General features: G+C 45.0%; 2 protein-coding genes across 2 annotated transcripts in view; both read left to right on the top strand.

The window, feature by feature from the left end:
* LIPC (lipase C, hepatic type) overlaps positions 1-20,353 on the top strand; it is a 156,108-nt gene that overhangs the window by 57,581 nt on the left and 78,174 nt on the right. The gene's annotated exons all lie outside the window — the stretch shown is intronic.
* LOC139014932 (matrin-3-like) lies at positions 3,091-5,773 on the top strand. Its single transcript, XM_070421878.1, is given in 2 exon segments — positions 3,091-5,605; positions 5,728-5,773. Coding segments are annotated over 2 exon segments (2,529 nt in total). The 3' UTR covers positions 5,742-5,773.

Genomic DNA, 20,353 nt, shown 5'->3' with positions numbered 1-20,353 from the left:
TCTACCCATTCACGTGGCCCTTTTCCATCATCACTATCAACTGAGTATTTTACGTCTTAGAATTCATATGGATTTTTTCCTTCTCTTTTCAACACTGTTATGTGATAGTTATTGCAATTACTAAGTCACTTTTCACATCTCTTCACTTACAAAATTCTTCCCATTTTTGTGCATGCTTTTATTCTAATGACTAACAATTCCGGTTTTCAAAGCACTTTTCAGACATCCATTGCCTTATCTGACTCCTGACAACAATCCCATTTTTTAAATAAAGTAATTTGTTACACAACATTCCTGCCCATGTATAATAGTTGTAACAACTTTTCTTCCTGATAAACTTTGGCATGAAATTTCATCAAATTCTTTCTGAGAGTTACATTTTTTATTACTATCCATTGTGTTCCTACCCAAATGCTTGCTTACCTGGAAAAGAAATCTGGCAGACCAAGGAAGCAGGAGGGCCCAACTTACAGAGGGTCATTGAAAGCAAGAGCTGAAATGGCCTTCAGCGACCGCCTGTCCCACCCACACCTGAACAGGGGATCTAGTCCTCAGTGACCAAAAGGTACTCATTTTTGAGGGCTTCCTGGTTTGGAGTGCAGAGCCTTTGATCATGGGCCCCATCTCTGTGAGCTCCCCCGAGTCACTCCTGAGCTCACAGTTTCTGATTTGCACATCTCGGGTCCCACTTGGTAGCTTTTCCTGACCCCCGCTTGTGAGCACTTTCTTTTCTTGCTTCAAAGCTGTCCCTTCCCCACGATGGCTGCTTTGACTTTAATGAATCAGCGGCAGCGTTTGTGATCTGCAGCCAGGCTTTATGGGAGGAAGATTCCTGGGCTTTCTCGGGCTGTTAAAGAGCCCTCTGGTCTCCTGCTGGCTGTTTGCTCTGCTCCTTTTTCCTCCTAATTAATGTGTCCGTCTTATCAAGAGTGGCCTTTTCTCGGAGTAACTGAGTGATTGATGTGTTGTGTTGTGTTTTCTCTTAGAACCCTCCCTATCTGCCCAGGCTGGAATTAATTGGGGTTTGCTCTAGTGGTAAAGTGATTTGATACATCAAACCCTGCTCACCACTTAGAAAAACCACAGCTGACGGGTGTTCGGGCCAGTCTCAGCGTTCACAGGGTTTCCCTGGAGGGCTGGGGCTGACAGCTCAGCAGGGGCGATCTTGTGCTCTGGGGTTAGCCGGAACCAGCTCTGACACAATGCTCTTGACCAAGTTCTAAGCTTCCTGAACTTCAGTCCTTGCGCCTGTGAAATAAGAATAATAGGGCCTAATAATAGGGCCTACTTCATAGGAATGTGGAGAAAATTAACCGAAATAATGCATGGAAAATGTTTGATATCGGATAAGTATCCAATGATAGACAGAGCAGCTCATTTTATCTCAGGTTACAGATGAAGACACTGGGCTCAGAGAGGTCACATGGCTCACCCAATGCCACCCAGCACATGCATGAGCCACGGCAGAGCCAGGACCTGAACCCAGGTTCTCTGCCTCCTAGACTTGCACTCTTTCCACTTTTCCAACAATACTTCTCAGAGCCAAGACCTGAGTCTCCTATGACAGTGGTTTCCCAAGTGTGCACCCCGGGCCCACATTAGCATCACCTGGGCCTTTGTCAGACATGTCAGCTTGGGGCTCCCAGACCTAATGAATCAGAGCCTCTGAAGAGGGGGCCCAGCAATCTAGGTTTTAGCAAACCCTCCAGGTACTTAGATGTGTGCTCCGGTTTATGAACCACAGCTCGCCGAACCGGTTTGGCTCAGTGGATAGAGTGTTGGCCTGCAGACTCAAGGGTCCTGGGTTCGATTCCAGTCAAGGGCATGTACCTTGGTTGCAGGCACATCCCCACTGGGGGGCGTGCAGGAGGCAGCTGGTCGATCTCTCTCATCGATGTTTCTAACTCTCTATCCCTCTCCCTTCTTCTCTGTAAAAAAATCAATAAAATATATTAAAAAAAAAAAAAAAAAAAAGAACCACAGCTCCATGGAGTGATTATTTCTCTCTTGATCTCATTCCTGAGATGGGCAGTCCACAGATCCAGCTGTGAGCCCCAACATCCCAGCCCTGTGACATTATCCTCACCAGGGACTTTCTATAATGATAGAAAAATGCATTTGACAAACATTTTATAACTTTTTTATAAAAGTTAACCCTTCCAGCCCTGTGACATTATCCTCACCTGGGATTTGAGATGAATACCTACTGAGACTATTGGATTGTGGAGTGGTTCTTGCCCCTTGATGTACATTAGAATTGCCAGAAGCCAGTCCATCCTTGCTGCTTGACACAGTCACTGCAGGGAAGAAACATCTGCACAGCATATGTTTCAAGGGACTTGGCATATATGGCATACTGTTCTTAATATGTTTGCTCCCCATTAGGGTTAGGGTTAGGGAAAAAAATATATAAAATAAATAAAATAAATAAAATAAAAAATATGTTTGCTCCCCTTCTTGGCACTATGTGTTTTAACCAATGTCACCTCTCTGAGAAAGGTTGTTTCCCCAGGTAGGGATTTTCCCCTGAAGTTAGGGAGGGAATAAAACCCCTTAACTAAATGCCAGATGGGTAGTTAATCACTTTAAATATGAACAATCACCCTTAAGCTACATAATCTTTACTCCCTAGAATGGAGATAAGAAACGCCCTAACCTTTGGAATAGAAATTGACAGGATTAAAATCAACTGGTATAAATACAGATGTAACAAGACAATAAAAGACAGAACTTGGATACAGATCCTGGCTAGGCTGCTGATCAACTGAACGCTGTCTCCATGTTATTCCTTCTTTGCCTTTCCATCCACACCTTTGGGGACCCCTGGACCTGCTGTGGAGGATTGTGGGAACCTCCGTGTCCTGCTCGCTAGGAGAGAGGTACCTCTTCTTTTCCCTCTCTCTTTCCTTAAGAGTTGTCTACTGGTTCTCAGCTTGAAGAAGCCTCTACAGTCCTTATTGATCCTTTTTCTTGGCGTTACCATTTTTTGAAGCACAGTTAATTTAGTTTTCTAGTTTGAGCTTTCTTTTTGGCTACCTTTTAAAAAAAAATTTTTTTTAATCTATAAACTAGCCAAGAGATAGTTCTACAATGTCCAAGTCATTCCAGCAGTCATCTCTCAGTAGCAACATGCAGGGTCATGGGCGTGACCTGTCTGCAGCAGGAATAGGCCTTCTTGCTGCTGCTACCCAGTCTTTAAGTATGCCAGCATCTCTTGGAAGGATGAACCAGGGTACTGCACGCCTTGCTAGTTTAATGAATCTTGGAATGAGTTCTTCATTGAATCAACAAGGAGCTCATAGTGCACTGTCTTCTGCTAGTACTTCTTCCCATAATTTGCAGTCTATATTTAGCATTGGAAGTAGAGGTCCTCTCCTTTTGTCTTCTCAACACCGTGGAGATGCAGACCAGGCCAGTAACATTTTGGCCCGCTTTGGTCTGCCTGCTAGAGACTTAGATGAACTGAGTCGTTATCCAGAGGACAAGATAACTCCTGAGAATTTTCCCCAAATCCTTCTACCCCTTAAAAGGAGGAGAACTGAAGAAGGCCCTACGTTGAGTTATGGTAGAGATGGCAGATCTGCTACACAGGAGCCACCATACAGAGTACCTAGGGGTGATTGGGAAGAAAAAAAGCACTTTAGAAGAGATCGTTTTGATGATTGTGGGCCTAGTCACAACCCAGTGCTTGATTATGACCGTGGAAGTCGTTCTCAAGAATCTGGTTATTATGACAGACTGGATTATGAAGATGACAGATTAAGAGATGGAGAAAGGTGTAGGAATGATTCTTTTTTTGGTAAGACCTCCCATAAGTATCATAAATTTGACAGTGAGTATGAGAGAATGGGACATGGTCCTGGCCCCTTACAAGAGAGATCTCTCTTTGAGAAAAAGAAGGGCGCTCCTCCAAGTAGCAATATTGAAGACTTCCATGGACTCTCACCGAAGGGTTATCCCCATCTGTGCTCTATATGTGATTTGCCAGTTTATTCTAATAAGGAGTGGAGTCAACATATCAATGGAGCAAGTCATAGTCGTCGATGCCAGCTGCTGCTTGAAATCTACCCAGAATGGAACCCTCACAATGATACAGGACACAAAATGGGTGATCCCTTCATGTTGCAACAATCTACAAACCCAGCACCAGGAATTTTGGGGCCTCCGCCTCCCTCGTTTCATCTTGGGGGGCCAGCAGTTGGACCAAGAGGAAATCTGGGTGCTGGAAATGGGAACCTGCAAGGACCAAGACACATGCAAAAAGGCAGAGTGGAAACTAGCCGAGTTATTCACATCATGGATTTCCAGAGAGGGAAAAACTTGAGATATCAATTATTACAGCTGGTGGAACCATTTGGAGTCATTTCAAATCATCTGATTTTAAAGAAAATTAATGAGACATTTATTGAAATGGCAACCACAGAAGATGCTCAGGCTGCAGTGGATTATTACACAACCACACCAGCATTAGTATTTGGCAAGCCAGTTAGAGTCCATTTATTCCAGAAGTATAAAAGAATAAAGAAACCAGAAGGGAAACCAGACCAGAAATTTGATCAGAAGCAGGAGCTTGGACGTGTGATACATCTCAGCAACTTGCCTCATTCTGGCTATTCTGACAGTGCTGTCCTTAAGCTTGCTGAGCCTTATGGGAAAATAAAGAATTATATACTGATGAGGATGAAAAGTCAGGCCTTTATTGAGATGGAGACCAGAGAAGATGCTATGGCAATGGTTGACCACTGTTTGGAAAAGGCCCTTTGGTTTGAGGGGTGATGTGTGAAAGTTGACCTGTCCGAAAAATACAAAAAATTGGTACTAAGGATTCCTAACAGAGGCAATGACTTGCTGAAAAAGGATAAATCCCCAAAAAGATCTTATTCTCCAGATGGCAAAGAATCTCCAAGCAATAAGAAATCCAAAACTGATGGTTCCCAGAAGACTGAAGGTACAACTGAAGGTCAAGAACTAGAAGAAAAGTCAGGTGAAGATGGTGAAAAAGATACAAAAGATGACCAGGCAGAACAAGAACCCAGCGTGCTTCTAGAATCTGAAGATGCGCTACTGGTAAATGAAGAAGCAGCAGCACTGCTAGAAAGTGGCAGTTCAGTGGGAGATGAGACAGATCTTGCTAATTTAGGTGATGTGACTTCTGATGGGAAAAAGGAACCTTCAGACAAAGCTGTGAAAAAAGATGGAAATGCGAGTGCTTCAGCTGCAAAGAAGAAGCTTAAAAAGCATCGTTTCCCAGGGAATATGGAAGGTTTTGCCACTCTAGATGAGGTTGGTAATGAGGAAGATTCGGAACTTCAGAAACTTCATAAATCGGGCATGGCATTTAAATCTGGTGACAAAAATGATGATGGTTTGGTTGAAATTAAGGTGGACAAGATCGAGGAACTTGATCAAGAAAATGATGCAGCGTTGGAAAATGGGATTAAAAATGAGGAAAATACGGAACCAGGTGATGAATCTGCTGAGAATGCTGATGATCCCAACAAAGATACAAGTGAGAATGCAGATGGCCAAAGTGATGAAAACAAGGAGGACTATACAATCCCAGATGAGTATAGAATTGGACCCTATCAACCCAATGTTCCTGTTGGTATAGACTATGTGATACCTAAAACAGGATTTTACTGTAAGCTGTGTTCACTCTTTTATACAAATGAAGAAGTTGCAAAGAATACTCATTGCAGCAGCTTTCCTCATTATCAGAAATTAAAGAAATTTCTGAATAAATTGGCAGAAGAACACAGGCAGAAGAAAGAAGCTTAAGATGTGCAAGAAGCTTAACGATTTCAAGAAAAATAATAGTTCTTTGTTTTTAATGTTAACCTTTTTAAAATATAATACTGATAGTTAGAAGAAAACTATTGTACTCTTTTGTTTTAGTGGAAAAATAATAGATGCCTGTTCTTGTGTTAAGTCTTATAGCAAAAACACACATACGGTTAAATTAATGAAGAATTTTTGTTTTATCAGAATGGTAACAGACAAGTACTTTGTAGAGACTGACTATAAGCTACTTGAGACAACTTGCACCAATAAAAAAAAATGATACGTAGAACTATTCAAATAAATGAAATTTAGTAGTTCTAAGCTTCAAAGAAATGTCAAAACTTTCGATTCTATTCAATAAAGAACAAAACCAGTTGTATTTTTATTACTTTTCATCTGAAACATTCCACCTTTTAATCTGAGCCTTGCAGACTTTTCATTTGGAGTTTGAAGCTTTTTTTTATTGCATTTCATTTTTTTGGTAACTTCATTAACTGAAGTTAGCAATTAAAATATAGGTGCAGTTTTCTTTTAATGTTATGCTGTCGTTTAGGTAATAAGAAATATTAAGTAACTGGCATTAGATTTTGTAATTTTTTCCCCCTAAGTTTCTGCTAGATTTCGTATTCTATTAGTCAATGTATTTTCAGTGAAATGTAAAAATATTCTCATTCTCTTTGACCAGTATTAATTTCTATAGACCTTATTGCTTGTCACTTGAATCCTGTAGCTGTCATACATCTGGTATAAGCAACATTTGATTTTTGAAGTGTGTAGACCATCTTTTCATATTTTCAAGATGTAATTTTACATTTCTGCATTTAAAAACAGTTTGGCCATAATCTAAACGCACGCTTCTAATCCATATACCTGCACAGGTGACCTTTGTGAACAGAAATTTGCATGTATTATCTGTGTTTACTTATAACTTTCTGGTTATATACTGCTTATATCTGTGGATTCAAGTTTCTGAGGTGAAATACCAATAAAAACCTAGGTCATGTTAAAAGAAAGAAAAAAAGAAAGAAAAATAAAAAATTTTAAAAAGAAAGAAAAGAAAAAGGAAAGGAGATGTGGGGCAAAGCTGGACATATAGACAGACAAAAAGGTGGCACATGTGATCCTCCCAATGGACAGGTGGTTCCAGCTCAGGGCTGCACATCTGCGGCAGACGGGCACTGGTCAGGTGTGCTAACTCGGCTTCCCAGGGGTGACGATCCCCAGGAGGGAGGCAGAGGCTGCTCCTTCTGGAAAGATATAAAACACGACCTCTCTCCCACATCATCACCAGATCTGGTAAAACTCTTGTCTGGTTTGTGCATCCTCCTACCAGGCTGAGTCGGCAGAGGCTATTGTACAGGAGGCCTGATGCCTTTTGGCTGCTGGGCAACCCTCTGCATTGTATTTCCAAGAAATCTAACATATAACATTATTCTCCCCCCTTTTTTTTATAGAAAAGGTTTATATTGATGGAATTGTCAGTTTTTCTTTTTGTGTCAAGAGCTAACTTTGATGTGTTAAAACTAAGTAAAATCCACTTACTCAATCCAAAGCAGGAATTAAAAAGAAAAACCCCAAATGCTCTCTTGTTCCCATTTTAAGAGTAGGATTGGCGCTTTCCGCTATTACCTGAGTCCTGATCTATCACCCCAGGGAGAGCTTGCCAGTCCTGCACTTTCCCGGGGTGGAAAGGCTGCAGTGGGGTTAAGGATAAGGCTCGTTGGGCTTACCTTCTCCCATGCCTTTACATTTACCTTTCCTTCCTCAGAAAAGCATGGACATACTTCTTGTATAAAACGTTCTGTCTGACTGGGAGTAACCTTAACTCCTCTGCTAGCAAGCATATGTGTTAAAAGATCAATACGGAGTCTTTTTTTCTTCTAGACTCAGTATGGCACATCTTCTCATTTCTAAAGATCAATACAGAGTCTTCTTTCTTTGGACTCAGTATGGCACATCTTCTCAATCTAAGTTCTGTACTATCCACCTTCTTACCCTACTTATCCTCTATAGGGGGATCTGTAGCACCCTGGTGGAGTCCTATCCATCCCGAGTGTGGGGGTTCTCAATGTGTGTGGGGGGGGGGGGCTTACCTAGGGGAATCCTGTTCCAGGGGTTCCCAAAGGTGTAGATGGAGTCAGCGAAGACTATCCACCCTCTAACTAAGGTGGAGTCCTATCCGTCCCGAGTGCGGGGAGGCGGGGGGGGGGGGGGGGGGGGGGCTTACCTAGGGGAATCCACGTTGGGCGCCACATGCTGGGGTCCAGCCCCAGCAGGTCCAGGGGTTCCCCAAGGTGTGGATGCTGTCGGCGTTCAGTTGGTCAGCATGGTCAGGTTCTCTCTTTATTGTCCTGTTACATCTATATTTATACTATTTGATCCTATAAGCATGCCTCTATAATTACATCATGGTATGTTTTGGGTCACATTCTACAATTCCTTGTTTCTTATCTGACCTTAGCCAAAAATCCTGTCTCCATCTAGTTCTGTTGATTTTAATCTTGTCTAGGTTAATCTCTGAGTTCCATTATAAGGGCTATTCCAAGGTCACTATTCTATTGCTCTACTGATAAGCTACAAGGAAGTGACTGAAGGAGATTATCCTACCCAGCAAAGGTTATGTCCTCCCAGCCCCGCTGCTTGCCTTCCCTGGGACTGCCCTGTGCCCGTGGGTCTCCAGGGGTATAGGCTTTGGTGCTTTCCCTGGTGGGCAGGCCCCTGGGGATGTGGGCCCAACAAGTCCCAAATTTATTGCCAGCAGTCTTAGTCCAAGTCCTTTATAAGTAGTACATTGTATTTCTGTAACACTAGGGGGATTTACTGATCTATTCTCTTCCTTAGTTCTGTTAACCCCTAACCTGGGCAAACAACCTTTCTCTGGGAGGTGGTCCTGGTTTAGACACATAGCGCTTAAGAGGGGAGCAAACATATACGCCAGGTCCCTTGAAACATAAGCTGTGCAGATGTTTCTTCCCTGCAGCAACTGTGTCAAGCAGCAAGGGTGGACTGGCTCCCAGCATAGAATCATCTAAGGAAGTTTTAAAATAACACAGAGGCCCGCCCAAAACCAGTTAGCATTCTGTTATAAAGATAACCTGGGTTAAAAACCAGGAAACTAAGAGCCGTCCTTGATAGACTCCATGGAACTCTACTAGGCTGGGAATATATTTGCCTTATTAAGGTTTGTATGCTTTACAACCCACTTCCCATAAGTTGGTTTCTTTCCTTCCTGTGATTCTCCAACTGGTCAAGTCCTCTACCGCCCACTTATTTGTACACCTGCTGGCATTCGTAAGGAGTATTTACTTAATATAGCTCAGCATTGCTGCCTCTGTCCACACCCTGGGTTGGTCCTGCTTGATCTAAAAAGATAGTGACAGCCCTAGCTGGTTTGGCTCACTGGATAGAGCATCGGCCGGCCTGCGGACTGAAGGGTCCCAGGTTCGATTCTGGTCGAGGGCAATGCCGGGGTTGTGCTGGCTTGATCCCCAGTAGGAGGCGTGAAGGAGGCAGCCAACCAATGATTCTTATCATTGGTGTTTCTATCTCCCTCTCCCTTCCTCTCTGAAATCAATAAAAATATTTAAAAATAGAGATACTGACAAGCTATGATAAATATTAAACATGGACTGACTGTAGTTCTTGTTTTTCTTCTATTGACTTAGAAGGCATAAGGGAAAATAGTTTTATGAGCGTGTTAGAGTATTAAGGATACTGAGCTTACGCTCTGGCCCACCAGGGTCACACCCACACAGAGTCCTGGTCACCAAAGCAGACACAAGCGTGTCAGCCTTCCTCGCCCTCACGGTGACCAGGAGCATCTGGCTTGGACCCGAGGCCACGACGAGGCCTCCTGCTCCATCCCCAGTGTCAGCATTTTCCTGACACTGTATTTCCTGCAACCTTCACAATGGCCCTCGGAGGGTGACTAATATTCTCACCCCCTCTTGCCCACCTGGCTCAGTGAGGAGGCTGAGATGCTTGGGGCTGCCTCGCTCACCCCAGGTGGCCTGGCCACGGTGCTTACAGCCCAGAGCTGAGGCAGACCCAGCTTTTGCAGGACTGTCTATCAATGTGATCCTGCCCTCTGGAACAAACATGGCCCTTGGATTCTAGTTACTAACAAAGAAGGCTCCTGGGGAAGAAGCAAGAAACTAACGGAGAAAAAGGCAGGAGCTCCACCCCCAGCACACCCCGCAGGAGCACAGGCTGCTGGTGGACAGCGAGCGCTGTGCAGACCACGGGGAAGAACTTCCCTCTGGAGGTGGGCAGAGCAGGTTCAGGGGCCTGAAGCGCCATATGGTGTGGGCTGGCAGGGGACACTCACTTTAAGAAAAAGAATATAAAATTATAAATACCACATTAGGTAGGAAAGGACCAAAGGTGCCTTGCAAGTGAGGGCTTCAGTTTACATGTCACTTGCTACAGAGTAAATTCACCCCAACCTACACTCCTTCTTTTTAAAGCTGTTCGGGGTGTGTGTGTGTTTCACTGATCATCCACAGATGAACATCCTGCCCAATCCTAGATGACTTTCCATTATTTCTGTGGAATGTGTTCTTTGAATTTTAAAAGACTCTGTAAATGGGAAATTTATTCATAAAAGAGGGTATTTCACATGTACAAACACAAAGACCAGCCTTTTGTTCATTAATTTTTATTAGATAGTATGTTCACATGGTCAATTGTTCAAAAGGTACAAAGGGGCATAGAGTGATAAGTCTGAGCTACTTTTATAAACTTTTTTTAAAATGCATTTTTCTAATATTAAAGCAATACTTGCCTAATGCAGAATTTTTAAAAAACAAAAACACAGAAGGAAACAACCTAACCCTGTCAGCCAAAGCCGAACTTAAGATCCTTGCAAACACCTTCCAAATCTGAGTAGATTAAGGTGAAGACTTGTCCTTTTGTCTGCCCGCCTTTCATCTTCCTAACACCTAACGCCACTCTCATCTTTCAAGCTGTGGGTGAAACATGGGCTTCCATAAAGAAAGGCGGAAAGAATTGAAGCATGGTAGCATTTGGGGGGAAATTACAAGCCTTTGACGTTTATGAAGGCCTCAAGGTGATCTGAGAATCTAAGACAAAGATGGTAAGGGGCTTTCGGCTGAGGTAACAATCCCATTCTGCAGGGATGACTGCGCAGGGGGACTACCAGATGAATCCAGGCTCCGTGGAGAGGAAGGCTGTGGTCCATTAGCCATGTCTCTCATGGTCATGGGGGAAGGAGGGACAGTCAGTGCCACACACACACACACACACACACACACACACACACGTCACAGTGATCTAGGAGTGGGCTGATGGTGAATGGAGATTCGTCTAAAACAGTGGTTCTCAACCTTCCTAATGCCGCGACCCTTTAATACAGTTCCTCATGTTGTGGTGACCCCAGCCATAAAATTATTTTCATTGCTACTTCATAACTGTAATTTTGCTACTGTTATGAATCATAATGTAAATATCTGATATGCAGGATGTATTTTCATTGTTACAAATTGAACGTAATTAAAGCACAGTGATTAATCACAAAAACAATATGTAATTATATATGTGTTTTCCAATGGTCTTAGGCGACCCCTGTGAAAGGGTGGTTCGACCCCCAAAGGGGTCGAGACCCACAGGTTGAGAACTGCTGGTCTAAAAGAACCATCTAGAGCAGTGATGGCGAACTTTTTGAGCTCGGCGTGTCAGCATTTTGAAAAACCCTAACTTAACTCTGGTGCCGTGTCATATATAGAAATTTTTTGATATTTGCAACCATAGTAAAACAAAGACTTATATTTTTGATATTTATTTTATATATTTAAATGCCATTTAACAAAGAAAAATCAACCAAAAAAATGAGTTTGCGTGTTACCTTTGACACGCGTGTCATAGGTTCGCCATCACTGACTAGAGTCAGTGCTGCAAATATGTGAATCGAATGAATGAATGAATGAATGAATGAAACCAAACAGAAAAGCATAACTATCCAATCCTTCTTGTGTAGAGACTTAGATAGGGGAGGTGCCTGAGGGTCATTCACTCTCTTTCCTTTCCCTCCCCCTCTCCCCACAGGTGTCCTCCTTGGTAAGGCTGCCTCCACCAGCCCAGCCACATGCCCTTTCCCTCTGAATACCCACTGGGCTACTCTCATTCTGACTCTTGCCATCTCTCCACTAGAGCTTGCTGGAGGCGGGGCCGTGCCTTGCACAGTGTCCCTGCACAGGCTGGGAGCGTTCCACACTTGCCAAATGTAACTAAGTTCTTAGGGGTGCTGCCGGTGTTGGGCCACACTCCTCACCCCTCAGACATGTATTGGGGACTTACTCTGCCCTTTGTATTCAGATGTGGAGAAGGTTTGGCCCATCCCCTCGAGGGGCTCCTAGTCTGAGGGCGGAGCGGGGGTGGGGGGGGGGGGTAGAGAGTAAGGCAGATATATAATTATAATTAAGAAATTACAAAACTATAAATGTCATAAATTTAAAATGCAATTATAATAAAATCATTATAATCATTGAAATGAGAAATAATAAGAGCAACTGAGTGCCAGGCATGGTGCTAAGCATCTTACTGACACTGTATTTCCTACAACCTCTACACTGGCCCTGTGAGGTTTACTAATATTATCCCCCTTTTACAAATAAACTGAGGCTTTGAGCATTTAAGTCACTCACAGAGAAGCCTTGATTCAAACCCAGTGGGTCCAGTTGTTATAAGAGAGGAACGGGGGGGGGGGGGGGGGGGGGGTCACTCAATCTGGGTTTAACTAAGAAAGGTGCGTGTTTGGGGCAACTTTGAAACCACCGCCCTCCAGCATTGGCAGAGGGGAGCTGGATGGCCGGGGAGGGAAAGGACCGAAGTCCCAACTCCTCAGGCCCAACCTCCACCAAGGATCTCCCCGCCGCCTGGCCCCTGGGCGCTGGGTGTCAGCTCAGAACAGAGAAGGCAGCGGGGAGCACATGGCTCCTGCATTGCTTGGCTCAGGCTGCTGGGTGGGTTTTATGTGACCAGAGAGAGAGGTGAGGACACGGATGAGGAAGCAGAGCGTTGGAGATGAGCTACAGGAAATGCTTTTGTCTAAAAATATGCCATTTCTGAAAGGAAAACAGTCATTAGAGGGTGTGAGAAGCCCCCGTGGTGAGGAAAGCAAAACAGTGAGACTCACTGGGAGGCCAGTGGAACAACAGAGAAGCCCATTACCCACCCACTTCCTGTGCGATTAGCGATTATCGAGACTTTAGGAGGATGAAAGGCAAGCAGACAAAATGACAACCCACAGACCGAGCTCCAGGGGACAGCAGCCGAGGTAGGAGGAGAAGAAACTGTTCCAGCTAATATTTTCCTCGCGGCACGGCTGGTTCAGCTATGGGTTTGACTAAGATGTCCTGTGTACTTACTGCACGCCAGGCGCAGTGAGGGGCTTTGCCTACATCTCCTGCAATACTCTAAACACTGAGCAAGAGGACCATGAGCCCCAGGGTGAAGTGACCTGGCCGAAGTCACAGTGGGTAAGGGACAAAGGCGGGGCTCCAGCCAGCCAGGTCCCCTGACCCCAACGCCTTGCTCATTTCAATGTACCAAGCTGCTTTCACTAAGATCAAGCGTCCTGACCATCCCCACCTATACAAGCTGTACAGGGCCAGTCACTCCCATCTTCCTCTCCCTTCCTCTCTCTCTGGAAATCAATAAAATAAAAATTCTTAAAAGGATTGAGTGAGTTAGTTTATACAAAGTGATCAGCACAGGGCCTGGCACAGGGTAAACATGGAACTAATGTTAGCAATAAAAGTGACAGGTCACTTAGGGGACACTTCTCATGCCAGGCAGCGTGCCACGCCCATCCCATGCATTGTCTCACTGCTCACAACCCTGGGAAGAGAGTATTCGTATTGGACCCCATTTTACAGATGAATATATTGAGTCTCAGTTGGGATGAGTGGTCAGCACAGAAGTGATGGCCTTGGGTTTCCAGCCCAGATCCCATGTCTCCGGTGCAGCCGAGAGCCAGCTGCTCCCAGAGCTCCCTGGGGAGGAAGCCAACCAAGCTGTTCCAGGGCAGAGCCTAATGCGATATCCAGGGGAAACACATGGCGCCGGGGGGCTTCCTTTCCTGTTCCATTTGATCCACATCACATTTACACACCATCCTCCAAGGGACACAATCCATAGGAAGTGATGTAGACTAGTTCTTCTTGAGTTCTCCTTCGTGCCAAGTAATTATGCCTTCCTTCTAGGCCAGCATCATCATGTAAATCTGACTCAGTCCCCTCCTTCACACAGCTGGATACACTGAGGTCCAAACCGTGATAGTGATGCACACGAGCTAGGGCACAGGGTCAGTCCTTCAGCCGGCTGGGGCCCTGCTGGCTGCCTACCAGTGGCAGTGGCATGGTGCCCCTGGTGCTGTGGAAGGAGCACAGGGTTTGCCGTTGGACTCTCAGAAGCCCCGATTCTGCCAGGTGCTAGCTGTGACATTTTGGACCAGCCGTTTCGCCTCTCTGAGCTTCAGTGTCCTCCCCTATGAGACGGGCTTCCTCACAGGGCTGTGGTCAGAATCAGATGGATGGTGTGCCCCATGTTTGGGGAGCTGCAAAATGTTCTTCAGTTGCTGCCCGTTAGCAGTTAGCTCAGAGAAAATTCATGTTGCCTTCAACTCTGTAACCTTTCTATGTCTGTGAAGTTGCACGATGCCCAGGGTTCTTCCCGAACCCCCACAACAATAGGGTTCATTCTGACTCAATCTGCACCAGTCAGGAGCAGGTTGTTTAGGAACAGTGGGTCCTACACCGCCGAGGCATCAGGCTGAGTTCCCATTCAGTCAGTGTTTGCTGAGCTCTGGGTAGGAGTCCCCTCTGCCCAGGCTCCTTTGCATTTTAAAGATATTTTCCCTTCAACTGTGGTCCACAGGCGTCAGATGATGAAGCCGGCAGGTTATCTATCGAGTTTCTGCCAGGGAGAAAAGGGGCTCAGCCATCTCTCACCTTTAAAAAAGGAAATCCACCTTCATTTTCTCTGCCAAGATATATCTCTGGGCGGGGCAAGGTGCTTCTGAGGCTCCATGAGCCTCAGTCGATCTGAATAAAGAAATGAAAGAAGGAAGCAGGGTGAGAAAACCGCCACGGCTCATCCACAGTGGACCGGGCTCCTGGGACAGAACTGGAAAGGCCTGAGAGAGAGGACATGTGGGTGGGGCTCACAAACATTTTATGGGCCAAAGAGCTTTTGAAATCTAATAATTTGGGGGGTGAGGGGGGATGTTCACTATGTCATCTTAAAGGGCACAAAACTCCACCCACCCAGAGGAAAATTAAAAGGATTTGAATATCATTACTAATGCTTCTCCTTTGAATCCTATAGAAAACATGTCTCCGTTCATCCTGCCTGTCCCTGTTGGAAGCTCCCAGAGTCTTAAAGATGGATGATGTGAAAGTTAGAAAATGCCTGGGTTTTCTGCTAGCTTTAATTTGGGAAATTGCCTAGCTATGTAGTGATGGAATTTTTTTTTTATGACAAAATACTTGATCTCCAGAGGATCCAGGCCTCAAGCACCATGTCACTTCCCCTTGACCTATGAGGTCTGGCCTGATTCTTTGGGAAAATTTGAATCACAGGACATTCTGCAGGATCCACAAGTTCCTCCATGATCTGATCCACCTACCTTTCCAGTTTCATTTCACCCCCCTCACTTCAGTCAGAGAGACATATACCCTGCACCCACCCCCTCCTACTTGCCCAGGTTCTAGCTTTCAGCTCCTACCCCCGAAAAGGTCCACCTCCTCCTGCCAGCTCAGTGTACCCAAGCCTGGCCCATCCTAAAGCCATCTCTGATAACTTCTACCACCACCTGCCTTAACTCCAAGCTAGAAGTAATAACTGAACTCAAAGAAGAAACAATAATAGTAATTAGCAGTAGCACAACTTGCTTTTCTTGAGCTGAGTGCCAGACACTTTACAAGCTCTCATTCATTTACTGCTCTCACAACCCCATCATGTAGGTATAACTGTGATTTAGCCCCATCACACAGATGAGAAAACTAGTATTTAGGGAGGTCATATAATTGGTAAGTGTAGGAGCCAAGAGTTGAACTCAGGGTCTGGATCTAAGTCCCTGGCATATTGCTTCTCCTAAGGACATTGCTTTTATGCCTGGACCACTTCCCACCTTACGTGACCAGAATTACTGCACACTTGTTTTGTAATCTTCACAGGATTACAATTCAGTGAGCAAAGACCATGCATGATTCTTCATACCTCCAATAGCACTGACCGCTCAGGAACGAATGAGTGAATGAATGATGAATGAATGAATCATCAGGTTAGAGAGTTAAGGCAACTTTTATAAACATTGAAAAGATGTCATGTCAATAAAGATTCATTTTGCATGGACCATGTGGCCCACATTCTGAAGGTCTCTAGCCCCAGAGTCATTGCAAAGGTTCATTGGACTCTCAGATGGTCCACAAATTCCTACTTTCCAACTTATAAGATCCAGTTGTCTATTGAGAACTGATTTTCAGCCTCCTAGCAGCTTCTCTGCTCATTATCACTTGGCAAACAATGTGATTTATGCATGAGACACACACATTAAGATGCAGTGTAGTTATTCCAACTGTCATAACTACTAAATTGAATTGAATGGCAATCCACTGGTAGTTCAACCTCTGCAGAAAAAAGAAATCAGCCCGAAAATAATCAATTCCACCGTATTTTACAGACATTGCCAGAAACAACTGTCCAAACAGTAGGAAGGCGATGTCATCACTGTCATTTGTTAACACATGGAGTGTTGGTGTTCAGCACCGAGATGAAGACCACTGAAATGTGAAGCTAATTTGTCCAAACAGAATTTCTAATAAATACCTTTGATTGTTCCTTTGTCTCTATCCTTCACTAAAGATAGGCAATTAGCGGCGTTTGCAATATTACAAGCAAATGAAATTGGGTCTCTGCCCAGCCCGCCTACAAAGGACTTCTACAGCAATAAAAATAATCAATTGAATTCTTCATTTTCTGCTGGGTCCTTGTGATTTCCTTAATAATGTCAATGCAGGTTGTAATTTGCAGGAAAAAAAAATAAATGTCACTTGCATGAGGCGTGAAATTTCAGACCACAGAAATGTCACCTTTTTTACAGAATTGTTTTGTTGCAAGGGTATGCAGCTTGGACAACTAGAATAGACCTCGGGCCTGGTGTCCTATTTGCCTTTCACAGAATGACCTATATTTTGTCTCCCAAATGTGTCTTCTGTGTTTCTCCGTTTGTACCTTTGCTCTTCAGCAGTTGTGGAGGGAGAACAGCACAATTAGGATCAAAAGACCAACGTTAAATCCACAGCTTGGCCACTCACTAGCTGGGTGACCTTGGGCAAGTCATTTAACCTCCAAGGGCCTCAGTTTGTTTGTCTTTAAAATGAGGCACATACATATGAAAGTGCCTATTGCCTAAGTTCCCAGGCTCCCAAGACAGTGCCTGGCCCATAGTAGGAGTGCAGGACACGTTGCTTGAGCAAATGAATGAGTGACTGTCTCACACAGTATCTGGCGTGAGGTCAGCTCAAGTTAATTGTCGCTTAAAAACTAAGAATCTATACCCCCACCTCAACACCCACCTTCTTCCTGTTGGCCCAGCAAAATCTTAGCCATTCTTCAAAGCTAGTGTCAAATTCTGCTTCCTTTTCAGACGTCTTCCCAAGACCACACCAGCTAAAAGTGATCTGACTTCTCCAACAACTCCTGGTTATCCATAAGCCTCCCTTAGAACTTGTGTTATTGCTTCTCTTCTCAGAAGGGATTTCTCAGCTGCCCACAACTTCCTGAGGGCAGTTTCAGAGTCTTTAGTTCCTATACCTTCTGGTAAAGTGCATGCACACCATGGGTGCTCCCCAAATACCCACAGATTGACTGACATAGGGAAAGCCAAGACCCCTGGGAGAGGGAGTTCCCAGGTTCCCGCCCCTGCCCTGGGGCGGCCGCAGCACCAAGCCTCACAGCTCTCCGCTGAGTGCACGGTGTCTCTAAGGACTTCTCTCCCACAGACTGTTTGCTCCACTTCCCATTTGTGAGCAACCAACATCCTCGTGGTGAAGGGAAACCGTATGGCAATAGCGCTCAAATTTTAAACTGCACATGCAATTTTTATAAATTAAAGACACACAGATATCCTTTGAGCCGACAATTGCACTTCTAAATATTTATCTCACAAATTGACCTGCACGTGTATGGAAAGGCATATTAGGAATATTCACTGTTGGGCGATCTATCGTAACAAAGACTGGAAATAATTTAAATGTGTAGTAACAGGGAACTGGATAAATAATTCATGGGGCATCCACACAGAAGAACACTGTGCAGCCTTTAAAATGAATGAAGCGAACCTGTACGTACGGATGTGGAATAGCCTTCAAGATGTATTAAGTGAAAAATCAAGATGCCACCCATGTGTATGGCCTAGTGTAACTGGGGTCAAAAGAGGACATGTGCGCTTGTCTGTGCAGAGAGAGTCCCTGGAACAATAGCAGTAGCTGACAGTGTGTGTGGCGGGGGGGGGGGGGGGGGGGGGGCGTAGCAGGAGAGCCTGGGGGCCGGAAGCAGGAGGAGGCTTATCACCGTGCTCTGTATTCCATTTGTTATTATTTTCTTTCTTATTTTTAATTGATTTCATAGAGGGAGCGAGAGATAGAAACATCAATGATGAGAGAGAATCATTCATCGGCTGCCTCCTGCAAGTCCCACGCTGGGGATGGAACCCGCAACCCAGGCATGTGCCCTGACCAGGAATCGAACTATGACCGCCTGGTTCATAATTCAGCCAAACTATGACCTCCTGGTTCCTAGGTCAGCCACTGAGCCATGTAGGCTGGGCTGCAGACAAAATTCTTTAGTAAGTACATATATTATCTTTCTCTTATTTTCCTTCTTAAATTTTTCTTTACTTTTAACAAGGTAATGCATTCACATGTATGAACTTATGGAAGACACAAACTGGTGTGGTAAAGACTGTCCCTCCCAGCCCAGCCCCCAGCCTCCGGCCACCGGCCACCGAGGGACTGATGGGAGTCCTTTCTTCTGCCCCTTTAGAGGCAGCCTTTGCACTGCAGGTGTGCCCTTTAGATCATCATAATAGAGTGAACTGGGGGAACGCCTCCGTCGCCCTGTCACCTCTCCAGTTAACACGCTTCCCCATCAAGTCAGCTTGCGGACGGGCTTGTCTCACTCAGGTAGAGACGTGGGAAGAGCTTGCTTGGGCTTTCGAGCCAGGCAGACCTGAGTCTTCAGTAGGTGACCTGCCCTCTTCGGGCCTCATGGCTTCCCCTAGAAAAAGGATGGGGGTGGAGGGAGCCCTACTCTCCCTGCCTGTCTCTCTCACTGCCACATCACCACTCAGCATTCAGACTCCATCCCCAAAATAAACCACAGACTTAAGCAAGAAGACGGCTCACCACCTACTTTTTAAGTAAACTTGGGGAGTGAAAGAGCACAGCCAGCTGCCTCCTGTAATGCCATGCTCACTGAGTAAAAACATCTCTTAGCAAATTGTCCCAAATCAATTTTTTTAATGAGTCCTCTTTTCTTTCCTACTTAGTATCGGTAATTTAATAGCTCTGCAACAAGTGCTATAAAAGCAAGAAAGCTGCGTATTTTCTAATTTATTCTCTGGGAGATGTATCTGTTAATCAAATATCTTCATTCCCTCCATACTTAAAAAGGGCATTTTTAAGGGACATTCCCAGCCATTCCAGATCACTCCTGGAGTCTTATTGGCTGTTTTAAAATGCATGGCCCACATGGGTTTTCTTCCTGAGGACAAGCTGTTTGAGAACATTCCTATGGAAACGCTGGGTGACTCTGCAGTGGTGTTGCATCTAGCTCAGAGGGCGGGCCACTAACGCCCTGAGGACCAGCCCTGTGACCCTGTCTTCTGCGTCATACTAATCAGTATGAGCAGTTAAGCAGCCTGCCTCTGGTATCTGGTTCTGTCCTCGGCATCTCAACTCTTCTTCATCACGTGCTGTTCCTCTCCAACTTTGTTTGTTGGTAACTGGACACTTGCTGAGCCACCCACCTGCAGAGAGATGCCTACGTCATGGTCCCTGCCCTCAAAAGGAACTTACGATCCAAGGGAAGAGGAGACGGCACATTTGATGAAATGCAACATATTAACCACCACTCGTGAGGTGGGATCAACATGCTAGGGGGAAATTCATTGTACTTAGGTTAACAAACGCTTATGTAGCACTTCCTATAGGCCCGGCATGGTGCTAGAAAAGGCTTTACCGATATTCACTCATTTAAGCCTCACAACAAACTGAGGTGGATGCTATTATTATCCCCTTTGTACTTATGGGGGAATTGAGGCACAGGGGGGGTAAGTAACTTGCCCAAGGTCACACAGTAATAGGAGTCACCACCAGGCTCTCTGGGTCCCCGGCTCACACTCCTACCACTGGGTACACTGACTCTCAAAACACCTTCTCCCCCTCATTCCAAGACACTTCACTAAAATCAGCTGCAAACGGAGTGCACTGAGAATGCTACAGAACACAGCATGGAAGTGACATTTACACCAAAACCTGGAGGATGAACA

The sequence above is a fragment of the Myotis yumanensis genome, unplaced genomic scaffold, assembly GCF_028538775.1.
Source record: "Myotis yumanensis isolate MYYU_CA2020_CCGP unplaced genomic scaffold, mMyoYum1.0.hap1 SCAF_1, whole genome shotgun sequence".
NCBI lineage: Eukaryota > Metazoa > Chordata > Mammalia > Chiroptera > Vespertilionidae > Myotis > Myotis yumanensis.
The sequence above is the reverse complement of the archived record's forward strand: the minus strand, read 5'-3'. Positions and strand labels throughout refer to the sequence as shown.